Source organism: Poromitra crassiceps (assembly GCF_964638095.1).
Source record: "Poromitra crassiceps genome assembly, chromosome: 25".
NCBI classification, from domain to species: Eukaryota; Metazoa; Chordata; class Actinopteri; order Beryciformes; family Melamphaidae; genus Poromitra; species Poromitra crassiceps.
The window spans coordinates 14434606-14456000 of record NC_139649.1 but is presented as its reverse complement, the minus strand read 5'-3'; the positions used below and the strand labels follow the sequence as shown (position 1 = coordinate 14456000).

The window sequence follows — 21395 nt, the reverse complement described above, 5'->3', positions numbered from 1 at the left end:
TCAAACTGGTGAATTTAGATCTCACCTTCTAACATTACTCCTATGGTGCACCCACCCAGATGTATTTTCAATTTCCTTGAAGTCTATTATAATAAGCAATTGCATAAAAAATACACATTTTTGTGCATGTGACATAATTACAGACGTATCTATATGAGCTTTTATCAACTGGCCTTTTATGCTTTTGGAACGTTCATATGTGAACAAAGTCGGGTGCTCTAAGACATAGTTCAAAGGTGGCTGCACGTTCATTTTTCTTTTCCAAATTTTTCTTTTCAAATTTTCGAACAACATATCAACAAGACGAAGAGGTTCAGACCTCAAAGAAAACAAAAGAAAACAAAAACAAACAGATCCCACACAGGGGGTCCATGAGGAACCAGTCTGGCGAATCACCCGTCGCCGCCAACCTCAACGAGGTAAGCTAGAAACGGGTCCCAAATGGCAGAGAATTTCTTAAGTGAGTCGGTCCTCAGGAACCTAAGTCTCTCCATCCGTATAACAGAGGTCATATCCGCCAGCCACAATTGAAAAGAGGGTGAAGAGGGGACTTCCATTCCTTCAGGATTAGTTTCTTAGCAACAGTTGTCCCCTGTATCATTCTTCCACATTTATTATGCATGTTGATTGTCATTCTCTCTAAGCTCCCATGCAGCACTTTCAGAGTCTTGCCATTATTTCTGTCTTCACAGCACCAAGTTTTCCTGAGTGACTCAATAACACTTCCTTCTGTCAGAGGTCTGCTCGGCTGTCTGGTGTCTGAGCTGTGCAGCGTATGAGGAAGAGTCAGACTCATTCACACTCTTTCCACGGGGACTCTTTTAAAGGTGTAACTGTGAACTGTGTCTGGTGCTGGAGGCAGGGATGAAAATGGAGGGAAGCAGTGATGGAATGTAAGTAAGTGCATTTACTCAAGCACTGTACTTAAATACAATTTAGTGGCACAGTACTTACTTTACCTGAGTATTTCCATTTCCTGCTACTTTATACTCCTAATACATTCCAGAGGGAAATATTGTACCTTTTACTCCGCAACATTTATTTGACGGCTTTAGTTAGTTACTTTGCAGATATAAATGAACTAATACATTTTGATATATTTTAAGGTTAAGCTACCCAGCAGCATATAAAGTAATTACCTTTACCAGCTGCAACATTAAAATATTGAACACATGAATGCATCAATAATCATAGTCCAATAACATGATATATTATGATTTTGAAATAGGCCACAATGACTACTTTTACTTTTTTTTAACTTTAAAGTGATAATCTCAAAGATTGTCATGTAAATAAATGTCTCTTAAGTCATTATCTATCGCCAACTGAGTTAACACAATGGTGATTGAGCCTATGGCCCGTTGATGGAAGCCTTTGCATTTTGAGTATTGCAGCATTTATTAACTGGCCTGGGTGTCTGTGGTGGTGACACCTGGCTGAAATGACCGCTCATCGCCATAGGTGTCGCCAAAGAGAACGAAACTGAAATCTTCGAGATGATCACTTTAAGTATTTTGATGCTAATACTTTTGTACTTCGACTATGAAAGTAAGATTTTGAATGCAGTACTTTTACGCGTAAGAAAGTATTTTTACACTGTGGTATTGCTAAGATCTGAATCCTTCTACCACCACTGTAGGGAAGCAACGGAAAGCTTCTGAGGTGACTCGACTAATGTCATTGAGCTTGGCGGAGGTCTAAATGGAGAGATGACTCTTGGGGAAGAGTTTAGTGAGGAGGGCAGACTACTTCTGCCATTTCTGATGACATGCATGTCAGGCTGTCTTTTAATATCTTTAATGTACATTTACACTTAGACAAGTTCCTAACAGCACTGCACTAACCTTTTACTTCAAAAGGAACAAGGGACTGGCTCCAGAGAAGCCCTCCTACTGCTGGACTCTTCATAGGAATCGTCAACCATATACATCTTATGGAAAAGATGACATTCACTCTCCGCCTCCAGAAAGACAAGGGTGAAAACCTCTGGATAAAGTGGGACTGCTACCTGCAGGAATCTGAGACTGGCTAGGGTTCTTTATTTTTATTTTTTATTATTTAATTGTATCTCTCTCTGTGTCCCCTCGCTTCCATCCAGCATTCTTTCCTCTCTCTGCCATTATCGAAATAACAAAGTTACTAACATATGAAGATCTGCACCTGGAATACCTCTCTCAAAAAAGACCTCCTGTTCGCTGCCTCTTTTTGTATTTGTATTTGTATTATTGTTTTTGTTTCTATTTGTGTATACCTGTCTGTCTTTGTCTTTTTTGAAAATTGATAAAATAAAGAGTAAAAAAAAAAAAAAAGGAACAAGGGATGGTATGATCTGTTTATCTCAAGATACGATTTGATACAACCACATTGTAATAAAAGTTAAATGACAAAGTCTGACAGTGCAGAATTATGTCTATTCCTGAGCCACATATAGGGACAGTTTCTTCCCGCAGGCCACGAGACTCCTTAACATACACAAATAGTGTAGTAGCTGTACTGTACCGCACTGTAGATGCTACCATTATGTATGTCTAATGTTTAATTGTATGTTTAATTAGGTCTATGCTATTTGCACCTGTACGTCAAATACGTCGAATTTAAGTACGTCCAAAGTATGCACATGACATGTGCACCTATGTGCAGTGAATATGCCACTGTCTCTGACTTGTCTTATCACTCTACTGCCTTATTGCTTGTTGTGTCTCTTGTTGTTTTTGCACTCATATGCCCTGTTATATTTGTACTATGTTGTAAACGGAGTTCACAGCACAAGAATTTCACACGTGATACTTGTACTACGGAGTGACAATAAAAATCTTGAATCTTGAATCTTTCTACCTGTAGCAATGGCATTGGCTTGCTAGAATACGCTTGTAGGCGGCAGTTCCCCCTGTTAACCTCCCCTCTAACCCGTGTCTCTCTACCACCACCTCCATGGAGAAGCTGTTAACCTCCCCTCTAACCTGTGTCTCTCTACCACTACCTCCATGGAGAAGCGTTAACCTCCCCTCTAACCCGTGTCTCTCTACCACTACCTCCATGGAGAAGCGTTAACCTCCCCTCTAACCCGTGTCTCTCTACCACCACCTCCATGGAGAAGCTGTTAACCTGCCCTCTAACCCGTGTCTCTCTACCACTACCTCCATGGAGAAGCTGTTAACCTCCCCTCTAACCCGTGTCTCTCTACCACTACCTCCATGGAGAAGCGTTAACCTCCCCTCTAACCCGTGTCTCTCTACCACTACCTCCATGGAGAAGCTGTTAACCTCCCCTCTAACCCGTGTCTCTCTACCACTACCTCCATGGAGAAGCGTTAACCTCCCCTCTAACCCGTGTCTCTCTAACCACTACCTCCATGGAGAAGCTGTTAACCTCCCCTCTAACCCGTGTCTCTCTACCACTACCTCCATGGAGAAGCTGTTAACCTCCCCTCTAACCCGTGTCTCTCTACCACTACCTCCATGGAGAAGCTGTTAACCTCCCCTCTAACCTGTGTCTCTCTACCACTACCTCCATGGAGAAGCGTTAACCTCCCCTCTAACCCGTGTCTCTCTACCACTACCTCCATGGAGAAGCTGTTAACCTCCCCTCTAACCCGTGTCTCTCTACCACTACCTCCATGGAGAAGCGTTAACCTCCCCTCTAACCCGTGTCTCTCTACCACTACCTCCATGGAGAAGCGTTAACCTCCCCTCTAACCCGTGTCTCTCTACCACTACCTCCATGGAGAAGCTGTTAACCTCCCCTCTAACCCGTGTCTCTCTACCACTACCTCCATGGAGAAGCTGTTAACCTCCCCTCTAACCCGTGTCTCTCTACCACTACCTCCATGGAGAAGCTGTTAACCTCCCCTCTAACCCGTGTCTCTCTACCACTACCTCCATGGAGAAGCTGTTAACCTCCCCTCTAACCCGTGCCTCTCTACCACCACCTCCATGGAGAAGCGTTAACCTGCCCTCTAACCCGTGCCTCTCTACCACTACCTCCATGGAGAAGCTGTTAACCTCCCCTCTAACCCGTGTCTCTCTACCACTACCTCCATGGAGAAGCTGTTAACCTCCCCTCTAACCCGTGTCTCTCTACCACTACCTCCATGGAGAAGCTGTTAACCTCCCCTCTAACCCATGTCTCTCTACCACTACCTCCATGGAGAAGCTGTTAACCTCCCCTCTAACCCATGTCTCTCTACCACCACCTCCATGGAGAAGCTGTTAACCTCCCCTCTAACCCATGTCTCTCTACCACTACCTCCATGGAGAAGCTGTTAACCTCCCCTCTAACCCGTGTCTCTCTACCACTACCTCCATGGAGAAGCTGTTAACCTCCCCTCTAACCCGTGTCTCTCTACCACTACCTCCATGGAGAAGCTGTTAACCTCCCCTCTAACCCGTGTCTCTCTACCACTACCTCCATGGAGAAGCGTTAACCTCCCCTCTAACCCGTGTCTCTCTACCACTACCTCCATGGAGAAGCTGTTAACCTCCTCTCTAACCCGTGTCTCTCTACCACCACCTCCATGGAGAAGCGTTAACCTCCCCTCTAACCCATGTCTCTCTACCACTACCTCCATGGAGAAGCTGTTAACCTCCCCTCTAACCCGTGTCTCTCTACCACTACCTCCATGGAGAAGCTGTTAACCTCCCCTCTAACCCATGTCTCTCTACCACTACCTCCATGGAGAAGCTGTTAACCTCCCCTCTAACCCGTGTCTCTCTACCACTACCTCCATGGAGAAGCTGTTAACCTCCCCTCTAACCCGTGTCTCTCTACCACTACCTCCATGGAGAAGCTGTTAACCTCCCCTCTAACCCGTGTCTCTCTACCACCACCTCCATGGAGAAGCTGTTAACCTCCCCTCTAACCCGTGCCTCTCTACCACTACCTCCATGGAGAAGCGTCTGTGCTGGGACTTGCTGTGGTAGTGGAGCTGGGAGGGTGACTGGGCTCCCGGCGTGGCTGGCTCAGGACTCACCGGACTGGCATCGTGAGACGGAGGACCCAGGCTGTCTGGAGCCAGTCCTAGAGAACACACACACAGAGGAACCGGTCAGTCACTTATTATACTGTACAGGCATAACACATTCAGGGGCTAGAGAGAGACTGTCCTTCAAACGGACACCGGCGTTCAAGATTCCAGGGTCAACAAACATCCACCACCATGCTGAAGTGAGGATTGTATTATTACTATGAACTCTATCTCTTGCACACATGTAAACAACGCACAAACATGTGTCACGTCGACATACATTTACATCCACCACTTCATTAGGCACACCTGCATGTTAACGCAAAGAGTCTGCTCCTCCAAATCATGTGGCTGAGTCAGTAAAGCGTGGAGACAGTAAAGCATGGAGACAGTAAAGCATGGAGACAGTAAAGCATGCAGACAGTAAAGCATGGAGACAGTAAAGCATGCAGACAGTAAAGCATGGAGACAGTAAAGCATGCAGACAGTAAAGCATGGAGACAGTAAAGCATGGAGTTAGTAAAGATGGAGACAGTGAAGTCCGATCTGAACGGCTCTGAAGATCTACCAGCGTCAAGTGAGCAGGAATTTTTCAGCTCCAGCAGGAATTTCACTTCCGGTTAAGTGATTTTGCCTTCAAAGTAAAAGCATGATAAAGTTATTTTTTTTTAACAATAGAAAAAGTAGAAATCTAACTATGAGACCAACATAATGGACATAAGAACACTAAGATTAACCTCTAGTTTAATGTTTGAATGAAAATAGACCTACACATGAGACGGTGTGTTATTTCTTGAACTGCTTTCTACAATAGCGACATTTTGGCAAGTGTAAAAAAAATAAGTGACTTGTATGGTCGATTCATAGTATACTTCTTTATTTAATGGGAAAGCTTATTAAAACCGTATTTGCCTTGTTTTGAGAACAGGGTGTGAGCAGAAATCTCCAGCTCACGCTGGTCAATAGACGGTAGCCTACCTCTCACCTGATTATGGCCTCTCCGAAGACATCAAGAGAAAAGATTATCAAGCTATAGGTGACCCACTCAGCTGGCCTTGTGGTCTGAGTGTCCGCCCTGAGACTGGGAGTTAGATCCCCGGCCGAGTCATACCAAAGACTATAAAAATGGGACCCATTTGCCTCCCTGCTTGGCACTCAGCATCAAAGGGTTGGAATTGGGGGTTAGATCACCATATGATTCCCGAGCGCGGCGCTGCTGCTGCTCACCGCTCCCCCAGGGGATGGGTCAAATGCAGAGAACAAATTTCACACATTGTGTGACAATCAGTGGGACTTCACTTTACCATTATGCAAATGAATGATGTGGTCTTGTGAAAAGTAGGTATTTCTGCAGATATAGCTTGTGAAATGTCACATGAGACACACACACACACACACAAAACATCTTATCAAAAAGGGGGTCCGTGGTCTCATTTGTATCAGTTTAGGGGTCCTTGATGTGGATAAGTTTGAGAAACACTGTGTTAAGTTACCTTGATGGCTGCAGAGATTTCGCAGAGATTTCAAGCTTTCTACATCGAGTGTCATCAGTGATGTCACTCGAGTAATTGCGATGTCATCAGTGATGTAACTTGAATGGTAGTGATGTCATCAGTGAGTGATGTCATCAGTGATGTCAGTCAAACAAATTGTCCGTTCATAAAGCCTTCTGTTTGCGACGCAGCAAGTTGGTGATGTACTCTGACAGATCTGAAGATATGGCTGCTCGAGCATGGAATTACTACGGGGAGCTCCACTGTGCAGGAGACCTGGACAAACTGAGGACCCTGCTGCAGGAAGACCGCTTCAGAAGGGAGATTAATCTTGTGGCGTTTGCCGGTTGTAGCCACACCCCTCTGGGGCTCGCAACCTTGTGGCGTCATGCTGCCTGTGTGGATTACCTGATTACCCAGGGAGCTCAGGTAGACATACCTGATAAGCATGCAGGCTGTACCCCTCTCTCCTATGCTGTGCGCCTCAAACACCTGGACTGTGTCCGGATCCTCCTGGAAGCCGGGGCCGACCCCAACATTAGAGACAAGTACCACACACACCACACCCTGGTCTACTATGCTGTCCGTGATGGAAGGCTGGACATACTGAAGGAACTTGTCAGGTTCCATGCTGTTTCTGTTGACATAGTCAGCTTTCACAACCCTTGGCAGTCTCCTCTCTATGACAATGCTTTAAGCAACAACCTGGAGTGGTTCTGCCTGCTTCTCCGGGCCGTTGGCGTTCTGACCCGTGACCTGGCTTCTCTCCTGCTGGAGATGGTGCTGCATAACAGGTGCAACACGACCTTCATCCAGCTGCTGCTGGACCACGGCGGTGACCCGGCCCTGGTGAGGGCTCAGGCACAGCTGGAGGAGAGGGCGGATCCCGACGCTCTCAGGGTCTTTCTGGAGGCAAAAAGATGTCCATGCAGTCTGGCCCACGTGTGTCGGATCCGGATCCGCCAAGCGCTGGGCACATATCGCCTGCACCAAGTCCACTTGCTACCACTAACACAAGTGATGAAGGACTTCGTGCTCCACCAAAACTGACTTGAAGGACTGTCAGTTACACCAGCTGTAGCAAATCCTCCTATTGGAGAGCTGTGTGTCCGTGTGTGCTTGGTTGGTTCATCGTCTGAGACGATGAACCAACCAAGCAGAGAACCCACCCTAGAATTGAACACGCAAAAATTCAATATGTCGTGAGGTTCAGTTAGCTTTGCCCAGAAACAGCTGGTAGAAATACTTTTTTTACTTTTATGCTTGATTACATTTCAGAGCCTGTAATTTTTACCTTTTCTTGAATAAACAAGTTGAATCAGTACTTCTACTTTTACCAGTCTTTTTTTAACACAACTAACTACTTCTAAATTTAGAAGCTAAGCTAAGACTGTCAATTTCTCCAAAATGATACAGTGAAAATGCTTCATTTGATGACAGTCTATAGGTATAGGGATATACTGTGCCCAAATATGTCAGCCTTTGTCTGAACTTATGGACCAATGTGATTTTAAAGCCACTTTAATCTCATAATCTCTGTGCTTTTTTGTGCTTTTATGTTTTATGTATGTATGTTTTTAGCTGTAGTTTTATCTTGACTCAAGTGTTTGTTTGTTTTTAGCCCTTGTTGTTTAATGTGAGGATTTCTGTGCCTGTTTTAGTGTTTGTGCTGCACTATGTGTGTTTTTAGATTTCCTGTCTGCAAACCAATTTCCCTGCGGGGACAATAAAACTACCTTTGACCTTTGACCTTTGACCTTGACCTAAAGAAAGACGATTTCAGGGAATAATGATTTTCCAATGGCTTCTGTGTCGAGAGCGTGCGGCGCATGCACGCACGCACGCACGCACGCACGCACGCACACACACACACACACACGCGCACGGACGCACACACACTAGATGTAATAAGCCGCAGGTGTATCAGTGACAACAGACATAGAGGAAGACAGATAGACGGTGGTTTAGATAGAGGTGGTGCAGACCTTCTGATTTTACAATGGCTGGATGTGTTTAACAGGGTGTTTTAACAGATCTACAGAAGGCAGATACAGGCCACTTTATATGAGATTGATTGACAGAGTAAACAAGGGAAATGGGGGGGTGGCGACCTGTTTGGTTTGCTCATTTCAATATCACAGCTACAGCACTCCTTTGATCTCCTGATGTTAATAGGGTCAGCGACACACACGCACGCACGCACACACACACACACACACACACACACACACACCCCCACACCAACCGCACACACACACACACACACACACACACACACACACCCCCACACCAACCGCACACACACACACACACACACACACACACACACACACACACACACACACACACACACAGGGCTCTATCGTTGCAGCGGCGCAGTTTCTAGGCCGAGCGCCAGCCGCAGCGCAAAGCAGTGGGCGTGGAAAGGCGCACTTGATATCGTCGTGCTGGCGCTAGATGCAGCCCAAAGCATTACAACCACGCCTTTTAGGCGTAAAATTATGCACCGTCATGCTCATTGGATAAGTGCAATAAACGAATCGCACGCTTGCCTTTTTAGCTCCAATTCCAGTGATCCCGCAAAACCAGACGAAAGCCAAACGCTCTGCCCCCCCCCCCCCTCCCTTCATCCAGTCTGTCTGTCTGCATTATAGGCTATTATTCCATATTATTATGCTTCTCAAACCAATCTAACTGCAGTTTCAATACTGCAAGCATGTAAATACGCTACACTATAGCAAGATCAAAGTGAAAATAATGTTCTAAAGGCATCAGCTACAAAAATATAGCCTATCCCTATATGATGAGATTAATTTTATATTGGTGAAAGTTTGTTCAGAATGATATCGTTTTCTCTCCCCTGCTGCAGGTAGAATGATGCACATAAATATACCCTACATTATGTAAAGTCATTGCATAAATGTGTTTTTATTGTAAAACTAAATGTGAAGTTGGGCAAAGTTATTGGAGCGGACATCACAGTATAGCACATGACAGTAGAAGCGCGTTCTGAAGCGCGTTCCTCTGACACTTATCTAAATGACGTTAAATCGACAAAGGATATATATAGGCCCAGGAGGACATATATGTTTCACTTAGGGTGGTGTTTTAATTTTGATTATTTATTTGGTCCAATATTGAAATGTTCTACAATTGCAGGCTGTGTTACCATTACACATTATTTTAGATCGACCTTTTATATCTATTTCGCCTCATTTAGTTGCTATTTAGTAGCGAAATTGAGTACCCAATTGCATGCTGGGGCATTCACAGGCAGTCAGAGAGAGACAGTCGTATTGTGCCTGTCAGACTGCCTGCAGCCTCAAAGCGGTACACGGAGTTGTTTTACCCAGGCTGGACGCGTTGTCACACAGGCTTGTGACAGTAACTCAACGCGGAAGGATTTATTTCACAATAAACTGGTAAACGCACACCAATGCCTGCTCCTGTCAGTAGGAGAGAGGGAGAGAGTGACACAGGTAAGGGTGACAGAGGAGAGAGGGGAGGAATAGGCCTGCTTTTCAAAGGCGCAAGGCGCTAAATTAACGCCAGCTCGGAAGATAGGTATTTAGCGCCGACACGCCCACTTTGGCCCATTCTGGGACTGCGCCACGCCCATTCGGCCTAAAGCGCATTTGGCAGCGTAAAGCCATATTGATATCATCCCAAAACAGGCGCAAGGCACGTTTTTTTGCGTTTAAGGCCCGTTTTAGCGCCGAAGGCCTGTGGGAGAATAGGGCCCACAGTGTCTGATTGCTGTGAGATATGGATGGATGGCCACTAGACATTTTGTTTGGAAAAGGACAATCCAATAAAGAAAACCACATGATGTTTTTGCAGCATTTCTATCAAAGAGTGTGAGTAGAGCGAGATGGGTAGAGCGAGATGGGCAAAAAGAGGTGGGAGGAAGAACACAACAACAACAAGGAAACTATAAGGGCAAACACAGCTGGTGCCATTACATGTCCATTATCTGACCACAGACAAAATGTAGAACAACTAGGTTGGACAAATCTGAAAAGATTGTTGTCATGCTCCTCGCTGTTTACATCATGGTCATGAACAGATAACTGAAACCATGTCTCACATCTTAAATGGTTGCCATGCATACAGAGGGCTTTACATATAGGTAGGCATGATACATGATAGGTATCCGATTAATTAGATTAGACCGATTAATGGACCTGATCTCAAAATATATCACTTCTACTTTCAGGTCTTCAACATCGCTCTTTAAACATTCTATTGTGAAGCCGAGCATGTTCAGTCTGTGTAGTGATGATTCAAATGTGTTCCCTAATATCTCAGCTAATACCCTGATGTTGTTGTCAATGAAAAGAGAGAGAGGTTGTAAGGAAGCTTATGTGCTTGCCTTGGGTGAAGTGTGAATTGTGCTGGATCGTAGGTGAGGGCTCACGGGCAGTGATCGGTTAGAACCACAGAGATGTCTTTTCAGGCGATCTTTATTGAGTATCAGGCAGAAGCAGTATACATCGTATACAGAAAGGGAAACAGGACCAAGAATACATATCATAACAGAACACCTTGTTATATACCCCCCCACATTTGGTGTATGACATCGTTGGTGATGTCACAACGTCCGGGGAGGTATGACATCATCGGTGACCTCATAAAGTCCCGTCTGCCATCACAGTCAGCCTAGACTGTCTGACATCGCTGATGACCTCACAGGTGAACTCTGACATCATCCTTGATGATGTCACGGCGGTGTCGTCATCATTACGTCGTTGGAGCCTTGGTTCGTGGGCGTCAATTGCCCCAAGAACAGGCCTGATGGTGGGCCATTATGGACCCTTTTCTACAGAGGTGTTTGTTCTAGACGTTGGCTGTACCTTTGACCACAGTCTAGAGAGGAAGCCTTTCTAACTGCAATATCAACAGCTGGAGCAGGCCATTTCACAGCTGGGCTACAGGTGTAAACAACTTTTAGTTTTCATATTTGGCAGCCTGGGTCATGTTCATAAGCTGGTTGTGAGAGGCCTTCAGATGGCTGGTCTCCCTAAGAGAAGGGCCAAGCAGCTAGCGAGGTATTGTTCAATACCTGCTGTTATTGGTATAGCCACTCAATGGCGCTGCTTTTTGTACCCATGAAGTGGATACTGACCGTTACCTTGTCTTACAGTATAACTGTACTCTATCTGTCGACCTGCTATTGTCCTGTGTGTTGTTGTTATCCTTTGTGTATGCATTATTGTGGTTGCCAATTAGGCACTTATGTAACTGACTGACTCCCAATATCTGATTGAATTAGTATTAGTGTTCATGTCGTTTGCATACTTGTATTTATGTGGACATAAATAAATTATTCACGTGTGTGTGTGCACGTGTGTGCATGCACGTGTGTGCGTGCGCATGCGTGTTATCCTCATTGTAGTGCGTGCGTGCATCCTGTGGGTAATGCTGATGAATTCCTCCCGCTCAGTGATCTGAGACTGATTGACTTTCTTTGTCTTAAATTTGATCCAGATAATTTGAACCAAATTTGATTTAATTTGCCCAGATGTGTAAACAGACACAACAACACTGGGGAATCCAATCTGATACTGCCACTACTGCTGGAGGGGCTCACAGGAGGATGCCTTCTATATTTAATAAGGTCTATGGCTGTAGCTCAGGAGGTAGAGCGGGTCGGCCAATGACGCAAAGGTTGGCGGTTCGATCCCCGCTCCCTCCCAGCTGCTGTCGTTGTGTCCTTGGGCAAGACACTTAATCCTCCTTGCTCCCGATGGTGTGTAGGCACCCTGCCATCGGTGTATGAATGGGTGAATGTAGACTATCTACTGATTGTAAAGCGCTTTGGATAAAAGCGCTATATAAATGCAGGCCATTTACCATTTAGGCCATAGTAAGGTCTATGTATATATACTGTTTATACTGTTTATACTGATTTTGCAGGCCAAATAATTCCAGAGTAACTGAAAACAAGTACAGTAGATGACATTATGTACTACAGTAGGTTAATGGGATCTCATGGATTATTGTGAAGCTGGTAATGAGTAATTATGCAAGTAACATACCCATCGCTACTCTACAAGCAGAAGATCACTTATGAGAAGAAGACAGTTAAAGGAGCCATGTCCAAAATGAATACTTGAATCTGTGTGTGTGGAACATTTTGCAGCTATAAGGGATGTTTTGGACATGTGAGTAAATCCTTGGGGAAATGTCAGATGAGGTTTTCTGTCAAAACAGCAGTTATGTGCTGTGGATAAAAGGCAGGAGCAGGACATAATCCCTGCTGTAGGAAGGGGGTTGACATACAAGACTGACAAGAGAGATGAGCAGAGGAGAAGGTGTGTAAATGTCAGTCGCTTTGAGTCAAACGCTGCGTCGCTCTCTCTTCCTTCCTCATGCCATTATGCTCTCTCTGTCTCGCTGCCTTCTCCCTGACCTTCAGAAACAGACTGAAGAAGCAGACAAGAGGCTCTGGGAGGTTCAAGCACATCTCCAGCTGCTTCATTCAGGCAGGTAAACGACAGCCACACCTGGTCAAACCTCACACACTGTCACTAGGGCGGGCAGTCGTTCACCGTGTAGGTTTTTGAAAGATAAAGGGTGAACTTGGTGTGATGTCATACCAAACGGGTTGGATAACATCACTTACCAGAAAGCAGCTTATGGTTAATGGTTTTGGTTCACATCTTTCTTGATTTCTTTTTCATACTTTGAAGAACGATGAAACAATGTGGATGAGTGGGGGGTCATCCCTATGTTCCCCGGGTCCTATGTTCCCCGCTTTTCCCAAATAGGGTCCTATAAGTTCCCCGCTATGTTCCCTGGGAGAGGTTAGGTTTTGGGTTAGGGTCTGGGGGAGGTTAGGTTTAGGCGTGGGGGGTGGGAGAGGTTAGGTTTTGGGTTAGGGTCTGGGGGAGGTTAGGTTTAGGGTTAGTGAAAAACGGGGAATATAGAACCCGGGGAACATAGAACCCGGGGAACATAGACATGATCCCATGAGTGGAAGGGAAATCCCTTTCCGCTCCGTGCGTGTCGCTCTCAAATGTCCACTGTGAAACAACAACAACGCTAGCGAGCAAGCTAGCAACCTACATGCTGAAAATGGCAAGTTTTGACAAAGATTTGGATTGTGCAAATTAAAGCAAGCCTGCTGGTTGGTACTTTCAGTGGATGGTTGTAAAGATAACAGAGCCTCTTTTTCCAGATATACCAGAGTGAGTAAGAGGTGCCAGACTCTCCCCTGCACTGGTAGCCTACAGCGCGAAACGGAGATAGTCTGGCAAGCAAGACTAGTCTGAATGAATCTAGTGCAAAAAAAAAAGCCTCAACCAATGCAAGTGGACGATCAGAGCACGAGTCACCAGTCAAGTCCAGCATCCGCACCTGGAGTAAGTCTAGAGGAGAGGGCAAGCTGGAGTAAGTCTAGAGGAGAGGGCAAGCTGGAGTAAGTCTAGAGGAGAGGGCAAGCTGGAGTAAGTCTAGAGGAGAGGGCAAGCTGGAGTAAGTCTAGAGGAGAGGGCAAGCTGGAGTAAGTCTAGAGGAGAGGACAAGCTGGAGTAAGTCTAGAGGAGAGGACAAGCTGGAGTAAGTCTAGAGGAGAGGGCAAGCTGGAGTAAGTCTAGAGGAGAGGACAAGCTGGAGTAAGTCTAGAGGAGAGGACAAGCTGGAGTAAGTCTAGAGGAGAGGACAAGCTGGAGTAAGTCTAGAGGAGAGGACAAGCTGGAGTAAGTCTAGAGGAGAGGACAAGCTGGAGTAAGTCTAGAGGAGAGGGCAAGCTTTGAGATTGTGGATGAGAGTGGGGGAGATCAGGATCACAGCCTTCAAAAAGGAGGTGGACAATCCCTGACTGAGACGAGGTCAGGAAAACACTGAGCGACATTAAGGATGATGTCATAACCACTGATGGTGTCATGTCAGGCCCCACAATCATCAAGCGATGACATGAGTTCAGTCACAACCCCCAAAAAAGTCCCCAGAAAAGAATGTATTTATTTATTTTATCACATTTGCTTTTTTTCCTCCACCGATTCTTATCCCCCATTAGTGCTAATTTTAAATGATTTATCCTGGTTGCTGCTCCACCCTCTGCCGATCTGGGGAGAGCCAAAACTGGCTCCATGCTTCCTCCGAGACATGGGCAGTTAGCCAGCCGCTTCTTTTCACCTGACAGGGGAAGCTTCCCCGGTAGGACATAGCACGTGGGAGGTTCACGCTATTCCAACCAGTTCACCTCCCTCCGAACAGGCGCCCTTAACGACCAGAGGAGGAACCACATCAGCAACCAGGATATTGCATGTTTTGGTGTGGGGTTCCTATATGAAGGAAACCCCCAGCCAGGGGTCACGGGGAGAACATGCAAACTCCACACAGAAAGGCCCTTTGACGACCCCACCCGGGCGGTGGGCACTCGAGGACATGCGGACGGGCACGCACTCCTTCAGCGCTCACAGCGTCCCAGGTGGGAATCGAACCCAGGACCTTCTAGCTGTGAGGCGACAGCACTACCACTGCGCCACCGTGCCCCCTCATACTTGCATTTTAATCCTGCTGCGCCAGCCTTGGCATCCAGCATGACAAACATCTTGTTTGGGGAATCTAACTTTTCAAAGGTTTTTGTCGAAATGTCAATCAATGTCACTCCTCACAAACACCCGATGGGCAATTAGCTTGCTGTGAAGACTAGATGGAGGACTTGGCTGTGAAGACTAGATGGAGGACTTGGCTTTCACTTTATTGCGTCGTCAACAAACTCACGCCGCCTGGAGCCAAGTTCCCATCTCGCTCCATTTACGTCGCTCCAATGACTTGACATGCATTCACACCGCCTCCGCCTCCGCCACAGATTTATTTGAGTGTTTGGAAACGTAGGATGACAATTCACTGCTTCACATCCTCGCATTCACCCAGTCCCTAGACTCGCTTAGTGAGCCAGACCTATCCCCACATTAGCCAGACCTATCCCCACGTTAGCCAGACCTAGACCTATCCCCACGTTAGCCAGACCTATCCCCACATTAGCCAGACCTATCCCCACATTAGCCAGACCTATCCCCACATTAGCCAGACCTATCCCCACGTTAGCCAGACCTATCCCCACATTAGCCAGACCTATCCCCACATTAGCCAGACCTATCCCCACGTTAGCCAGACCTATCCCCACATTAGCCAGACCTATCCCCACATTAGCCAGACCTATCCCCACATTAGCCAGACCTATCCCCACGTTAGCCAGACCTATCCCCACATTAGCCAGACCTATCCCCACATTAGCCAGACCTATCCCCACATTAGCCAGACCTATCCCCACATTAGCCAGACCTATCCCCACGTTAGCCAGACCTATCCCCACATTAGCCAGACCTATCCCCACATTAGCCAGACCTATCCCCACATTAGCCAGACCTATCCCCACATTAGCCAGACCTATCCCCACATTAGCCAGACCTATCCCCACATTAGCCAGACCTATCCCCACATTAGCCAGAACCTATCCCCACATTAGCCAGACCTATCCCCATGTTAGCCAGACCTATCCCCACATTATCCAGACCTATCCCCACATTAGCCAGACCTATCCCCACATTAGCCAGACCTATCCCCACATTAGCCAGACCTATCCCCACATTAGCCAGACCTATCCCCACATTAGCCAGACCTATCCCCACATTAGCCAGACCTATCCCCACATTAGCCAGAACCTATCCCCACATTAGCCAGACCTATCCCCACATTAGCCAGACCTATCCCCACATTAGCCAGAACCTATCCCCACATTAGCCAGACCTATCCCCATGTTAGCCAGACCTATCCCCACATTATCCAGACCTATCCCCACATTAGCCAGACCTATCCCCACATTATCCAGACCTATCCCCACATTAGCGCTGTGCCACTGCCAGCGCTGGAGAAAGGTCTGGCTCAACACATCATTCTGGTACAGTATAGGAGTATAGGAGGAAGAAACTCTTGGGCGATGTTAAAAAGCGCATTTTGGGCGATGTTAAAGTCGAACTGAAACACCATTTGCACAGTATGTGACATCATGATGTATTTTGAGTGAAACAGGCTAGAGAGGCGGGACAGTAAACAAAGTCCTTACCGTTCATTTTATTTTTATGTTACATGCTCATTTGTTAACTTATATTAACATTTATCAGGGCTAGCAAAAAAAAAGTCAACGCCACACAAAACAGGAAACGATGCGTGTCGAGTATGGAAGACTTGCCATTCTCAGCGTGTAGGTTGCTACTGTACCTCGGAGGTGCTTGTTGTTGTTTCACGTAGCGATGTGGATTTTAAAAAAAACACGAAAGATACCGGAGGCGCGCGGAGGAGAATTACGAGAGAAATGGATGGCATCAATGCAGAGCTTATACCCGCAGCCTACTTCCATTGAGTGAGACTACCCAGCCCCATATAGCCATACGGCTCAAACAACAAAATGCACACTCATCAATAAGGTACACGCATTAACTATCCTCGTGTCCCAAACCCCACAATACAACATTCCATCTCTGTCTGCCATCTTGACAGTCTGGCTCCAAACACAGCAGAGACGCCGTTCAAAACGAAATTTTGACTCCATTGCAGCTCCTTTGCATGATCTTGCCCTACTTCTCCCTTCATAAGCCCGTCTCATTTCCCTTTGAAGCCGGCTTAGCCCCTGTGCCTCATCATCACCGGTGGCGGTACCGGTACCAGCTGCAGCCGGAAAAGCCCGGCTAATCTGCGAGGGTCCACTGCTACAGACATGGAAGGAAGGAAGGCTTTGGTATTTACAAGTAAAGCCCAGAATCAGGTTGTGTATTATTGTGATCCATTAGTAAGAGAAATGGCTGATCATTCACCCGGCGAGCGAAGGACACAGGCATGTCGAATAGCTTGGGCTTCAGGACTTTGCCCTGGGCTAAGAGAATGCCATGTATGGCTAACAGCTCACTAGAATTCCGTTAGCCTGGACATGGATCCTCATTAAAAATGACCCTTGATTTCATTGTATGTTCATTTAAAAAACATTATATAATGTGATAAATACCAAACAAATGATGTCCCATGGCATTCAGTCATGATGATTGTTTAGCTTTCCATGTCACAGAAAAATGGAGAAAAGCAACCAGAACCACTGATTTTGACAAATCAGAAACAAACATGGTCATTGTTTGTAGGTTTTGAATGGGCTGAACCATGGGTCTTTAAGCAGTGTGCAGGCAGGACGGAGGACGACTCTGGGTCTTTAAGCAGTGTGCAGGCAGGACGGAGGACGACTCTGGGTCTTTAAGCAGTGTGCAGGCAGGACGGAGGACGACTCTTACGAGTCTTTAAGCAGTGTGCAGGCAGGACGGAGGACGACTCTGGGTCTTTAAGCAGTGTGCAGGCAGGACGAAGGACGACTCTGGGTCTTTAAGCAGTGTGCAGGCAGGACGGAGGACGACTCTGGGTCTTTAAGCAGTGTGCAGGCAGGACGGAGGACGACTCTGGGGCTTTAAGCAGTGTGCAGGCAGGACGGAGGACGACTCTGGGGCTTTAAGCAGTGTGCAGGCAGGACGGAGGACGACTCTGGGTCTTTAAGCAGTGTGCAGCAGGACGGAGGACGACTCTGGGTCTTTAAGCAGTGTGCAGGCAGGACGGAGGACGACTCTGGGTCTTTAAGCAGTGTGCAGGCAGGACGGAGGACGACTCTTACGGGGCTTTAAGCAGTGTGCAGGCAGGACGGAGGACGACTCTGGGTCTTTAAGCAGTGTGCAGGCAGGACGGAGGACGACTCTGGGTCTTTAAGCAGTGTGCAGGCAGGACGGAGGACGACTCTGGGTCTTTAAGCAGTGTGCAGGCAGGACGGAGGACGACTCTGGGTCTTTAAGCAGTGTGCAGGCAGGACGGAGGACGACTCTTACGGGTCTTTAAGCAGTGTGCAGGCAGGACGGAGGACGACTCTGGGTCTTTAAGCAGTGTGCAGGCAGGACGGAGGACGACTCTGGGTCTTTAAGCAGTGTGCAGGCAGGACGGAGGACGACTCTTACGGGTCTTTAAGCAGTGTGCAGGCAGGACGGAGGACGACTCTGGGTCTTTAAGCAGTGTGCAGGCAGGACGGAGGACGACTCTTACGGGTCTTTAAGCAGTGTGCAGGCAGGACGGAGGACGACTCTGTGTCTTTAAGCAGTGTGCAGGCAGGACGGAGGACGACTCTTACGGGTCTTTAAGCAGTGTGCAGGCAGGACGGAGGACGACTCTGTGTCTTTAAGCAGTGTGCAGGCAGGACGGAGGACGACTCTGTGTCTTTAAGCAGTGTGCAGGCAGGACGGAGGACGACTCTGGGTCTTTAAGCAGTGTGCAGGCAGGACGGAGGACGACTCTGGGTCTTTAAGCAGTGTGCAGGCAGGACGGAGGACGACTCTGGGTCTTTAAGCAGTGTGCAGGCAGGACGGAGGACGACTCTGTGTCTTTAAGCGGTGTGCAGGCAGGACGGAGGACGACTCTGGGTCTTTAAGCAGTGTGCAGGCAGGACGGAGGACGACTCTGGGTCTTTAAGCAGTGTGCAGGCAGGACGGAGGACGACTCTGTGTCTTTAAGCGGTGTGCAGGCAGGACGGAGGACGACTCTGGGTCTTTAAGCAGTGTGCAGGCCGGACGGAGGACGACTCTGGGTCTTTAAGCAGTGTGCAGGCCGGACGGAGGACGACTCTGGGTCTTTAAGCAGTGTGCAGGCAGGACGGAGGACGACTCTTACGGGTCTTTAAGCAGTGTGCAGGCAGGACGGAGGACGACTCTTACGGGTCTTTAAGCAGTGTGCAGGCAGGACGGAGGACGACTCTGGGTCTTTAAGCAGTGTGCAGGCAGGACGGAGGACGACTCTGGGTCTTTAAGCAGTGTGCAGGCATGGACGGAGGACGGCTCTTACCTTGAGTGTGTCGGATGTTGAGCTGGTTGATCTGCTCGGTGAACTCGTTCTCCTCAATGGTCTCAGTGCGAGGAACAGAAAGAGAGAAACGCCTCTTAAAGTTCTTCATCTTGTTCATGGTGCTGAGGAGCAGAGTCTGCTAGAAGAGAGAGAGAGAGAGAGAGAGAGTAACCATCACAAGCAGATATACAGTATCTACAGAAGGCTTACAGTCCATAGGTGGATCCTTGTCCATCCATCCATCCATCACTCAACTAAAATCACAACCAGTCAACAGATTTAAAAGAAATCTTGAAGATCCTACACCTTCAACTATCCATGCAGCCACATAACTACGGTACGGTATGCATTCAGGATTATGATTCATCCATCCATTCATATAAGCAGGCATACATGGAGCCACCCACTCATCCATGATGCAATTACGAAAACCACCAGCAGTCCCAGGCCAAACACTTTCTCGAAGGAAAAAAGGGATTTCATTTTAAAAGTGCAGCCTGTAACATGTTTTGCTCCATATGGCCATGTGACCAAAGCAGACCAGTCAAAGGAAAAGTTTCATCTAACGCAGAAAAAAAGATTAGAGCAGCTAACTGCAATCATAATAATAAGCGTAAAAGGCGCCCGGCCTGGCACTCTGCCAACACGACACATGCTAACAGAGCGAGGGGCCTTTCTGTGCAGGTTCAGCACATCTGATAATGAGGCAGAGACCAGCAGGACGGCTGATCAATATGCTCACTCATCCGCTCGCTCCACGGGTTACATAACCACAGCCGACACTACGCGTTCTTACTTCAATCTTTCTCCCGCGCTGCCTTCATCTTCTCTTTTTGCAATCTCTTCCTTGGTGGCTCTGTTCTTGATTTCTTTACTATCACAGATGTGTGTGTGTGTGTGTGTGTGTGTGTGTGTGTGTGTGTGTGTGTGTGTGTGTGTGTGTGCGTGTGTGTGTGTGTGTGTGTGTGTGTGTGTGTGTGTGTGTGTGCGTGTGTGTGTGGGTGTGCTCATTATTTTTCTGTTTCTGTGAAGCTCTGGATTCCCTCTTGTTATGTTTATGACTTAATAGCCCATCAGGATATTACTTTGTCTCTGAGCAATCACAGCGCTTTGGGCAGATTCATGTGCCTGCTGCAGAACCTGCACTGCCTCTGGTGGTGAGTCAGTGTATGCATCAATGCATGCATTCAAACACACACACACATGAATACAGGCAAACAACTCCCAATGGAAATTGCCTGTGTCCAGATCTCACAGTTGATTCAGTAGCATTCACATTCTAAGTCATTCAAAAACAATCAAACTCAAGTATCTTAGCATTCGTAATAGCCAATATTCAATTGACCTAGCTGTGCACCCAGCATGATCTGATTTCACCAAGTAAGTTGTTCCTGAACCAACATTTCTTCCTAGTATTTTGCCGGGAAAACACCGCCCCCGAACTAATTTGATTGGTCGCCGCAATTGTTTCTTCCTGAAAATGTCGGGCAAGTTTTAAAAAATGTGGTTAAGATTAGGGTTAGGGTGTGAAAAAAGTGAAGCTCGTGGTGTGCTCGGTCCTATGGCTTAATGGGTAAGGTGCGTGCCTTCCAATCTGAGGACTGGGGTTTCATTCCCAGTTTAACCACATACATTTTTATAAAACATTAGGCTTACACATTAGGTTTAGGCAAGTACAACAATGTGGTTAGAGTTAGGGTTTGGGTCTGGTTGTGGTTAGATGAGAAAACCCCTAAGCCTAATCTTAACCACATCTTTTTTTACTTGCCGCATATTTTCAGGGAGAAGCAATTGCGGCGACTAATCAAATGAGTTCGGGGCGGGGTTTTCCCCGGCTAGGAAGAAACGTTGGTCCAGGAACAACTGTTTGGTGAAATCAGTTTGTGCCTTTAACCAACACCATAAGACAGCTACTGTACAGTGCAGACCAATGTGATCAGACTGTCAGCAGCCCAGCAAAGAGATTTTATTTTTATTTTTTTTATTTTAACCTTTATTTATACAGGGGGAGTCTCACTGAGAGCAATGCTCTCTTTTTCAGGAGCGCCCTGTTCACATTCACACCTGGA

The 21395-nt window shown here is 47.0% G+C and overlaps 1 protein-coding gene across 1 annotated transcript in view; it reads right to left on the bottom strand.

The window, feature by feature from the left end:
• The window catches only part of cdk18 (cyclin dependent kinase 18), a gene marked incomplete at both ends in the record, with an annotated part of 37376 nt that extends 17932 nt beyond the window's left edge, over positions 1 to 19444 (bottom strand). The window contains 2 exons of the mRNA XM_083660572.1: positions 4880 to 5016; positions 19327 to 19444. Of these exons, the coding sequence (XP_083516698.1) occupies positions 4880 to 5016; positions 19327 to 19444 (255 nt within the window). The remainder of the gene's footprint in view (positions 1 to 4879; positions 5017 to 19326) is intronic.
• Between the last annotated feature and the right edge of the window lie 1951 nt (positions 19445 to 21395).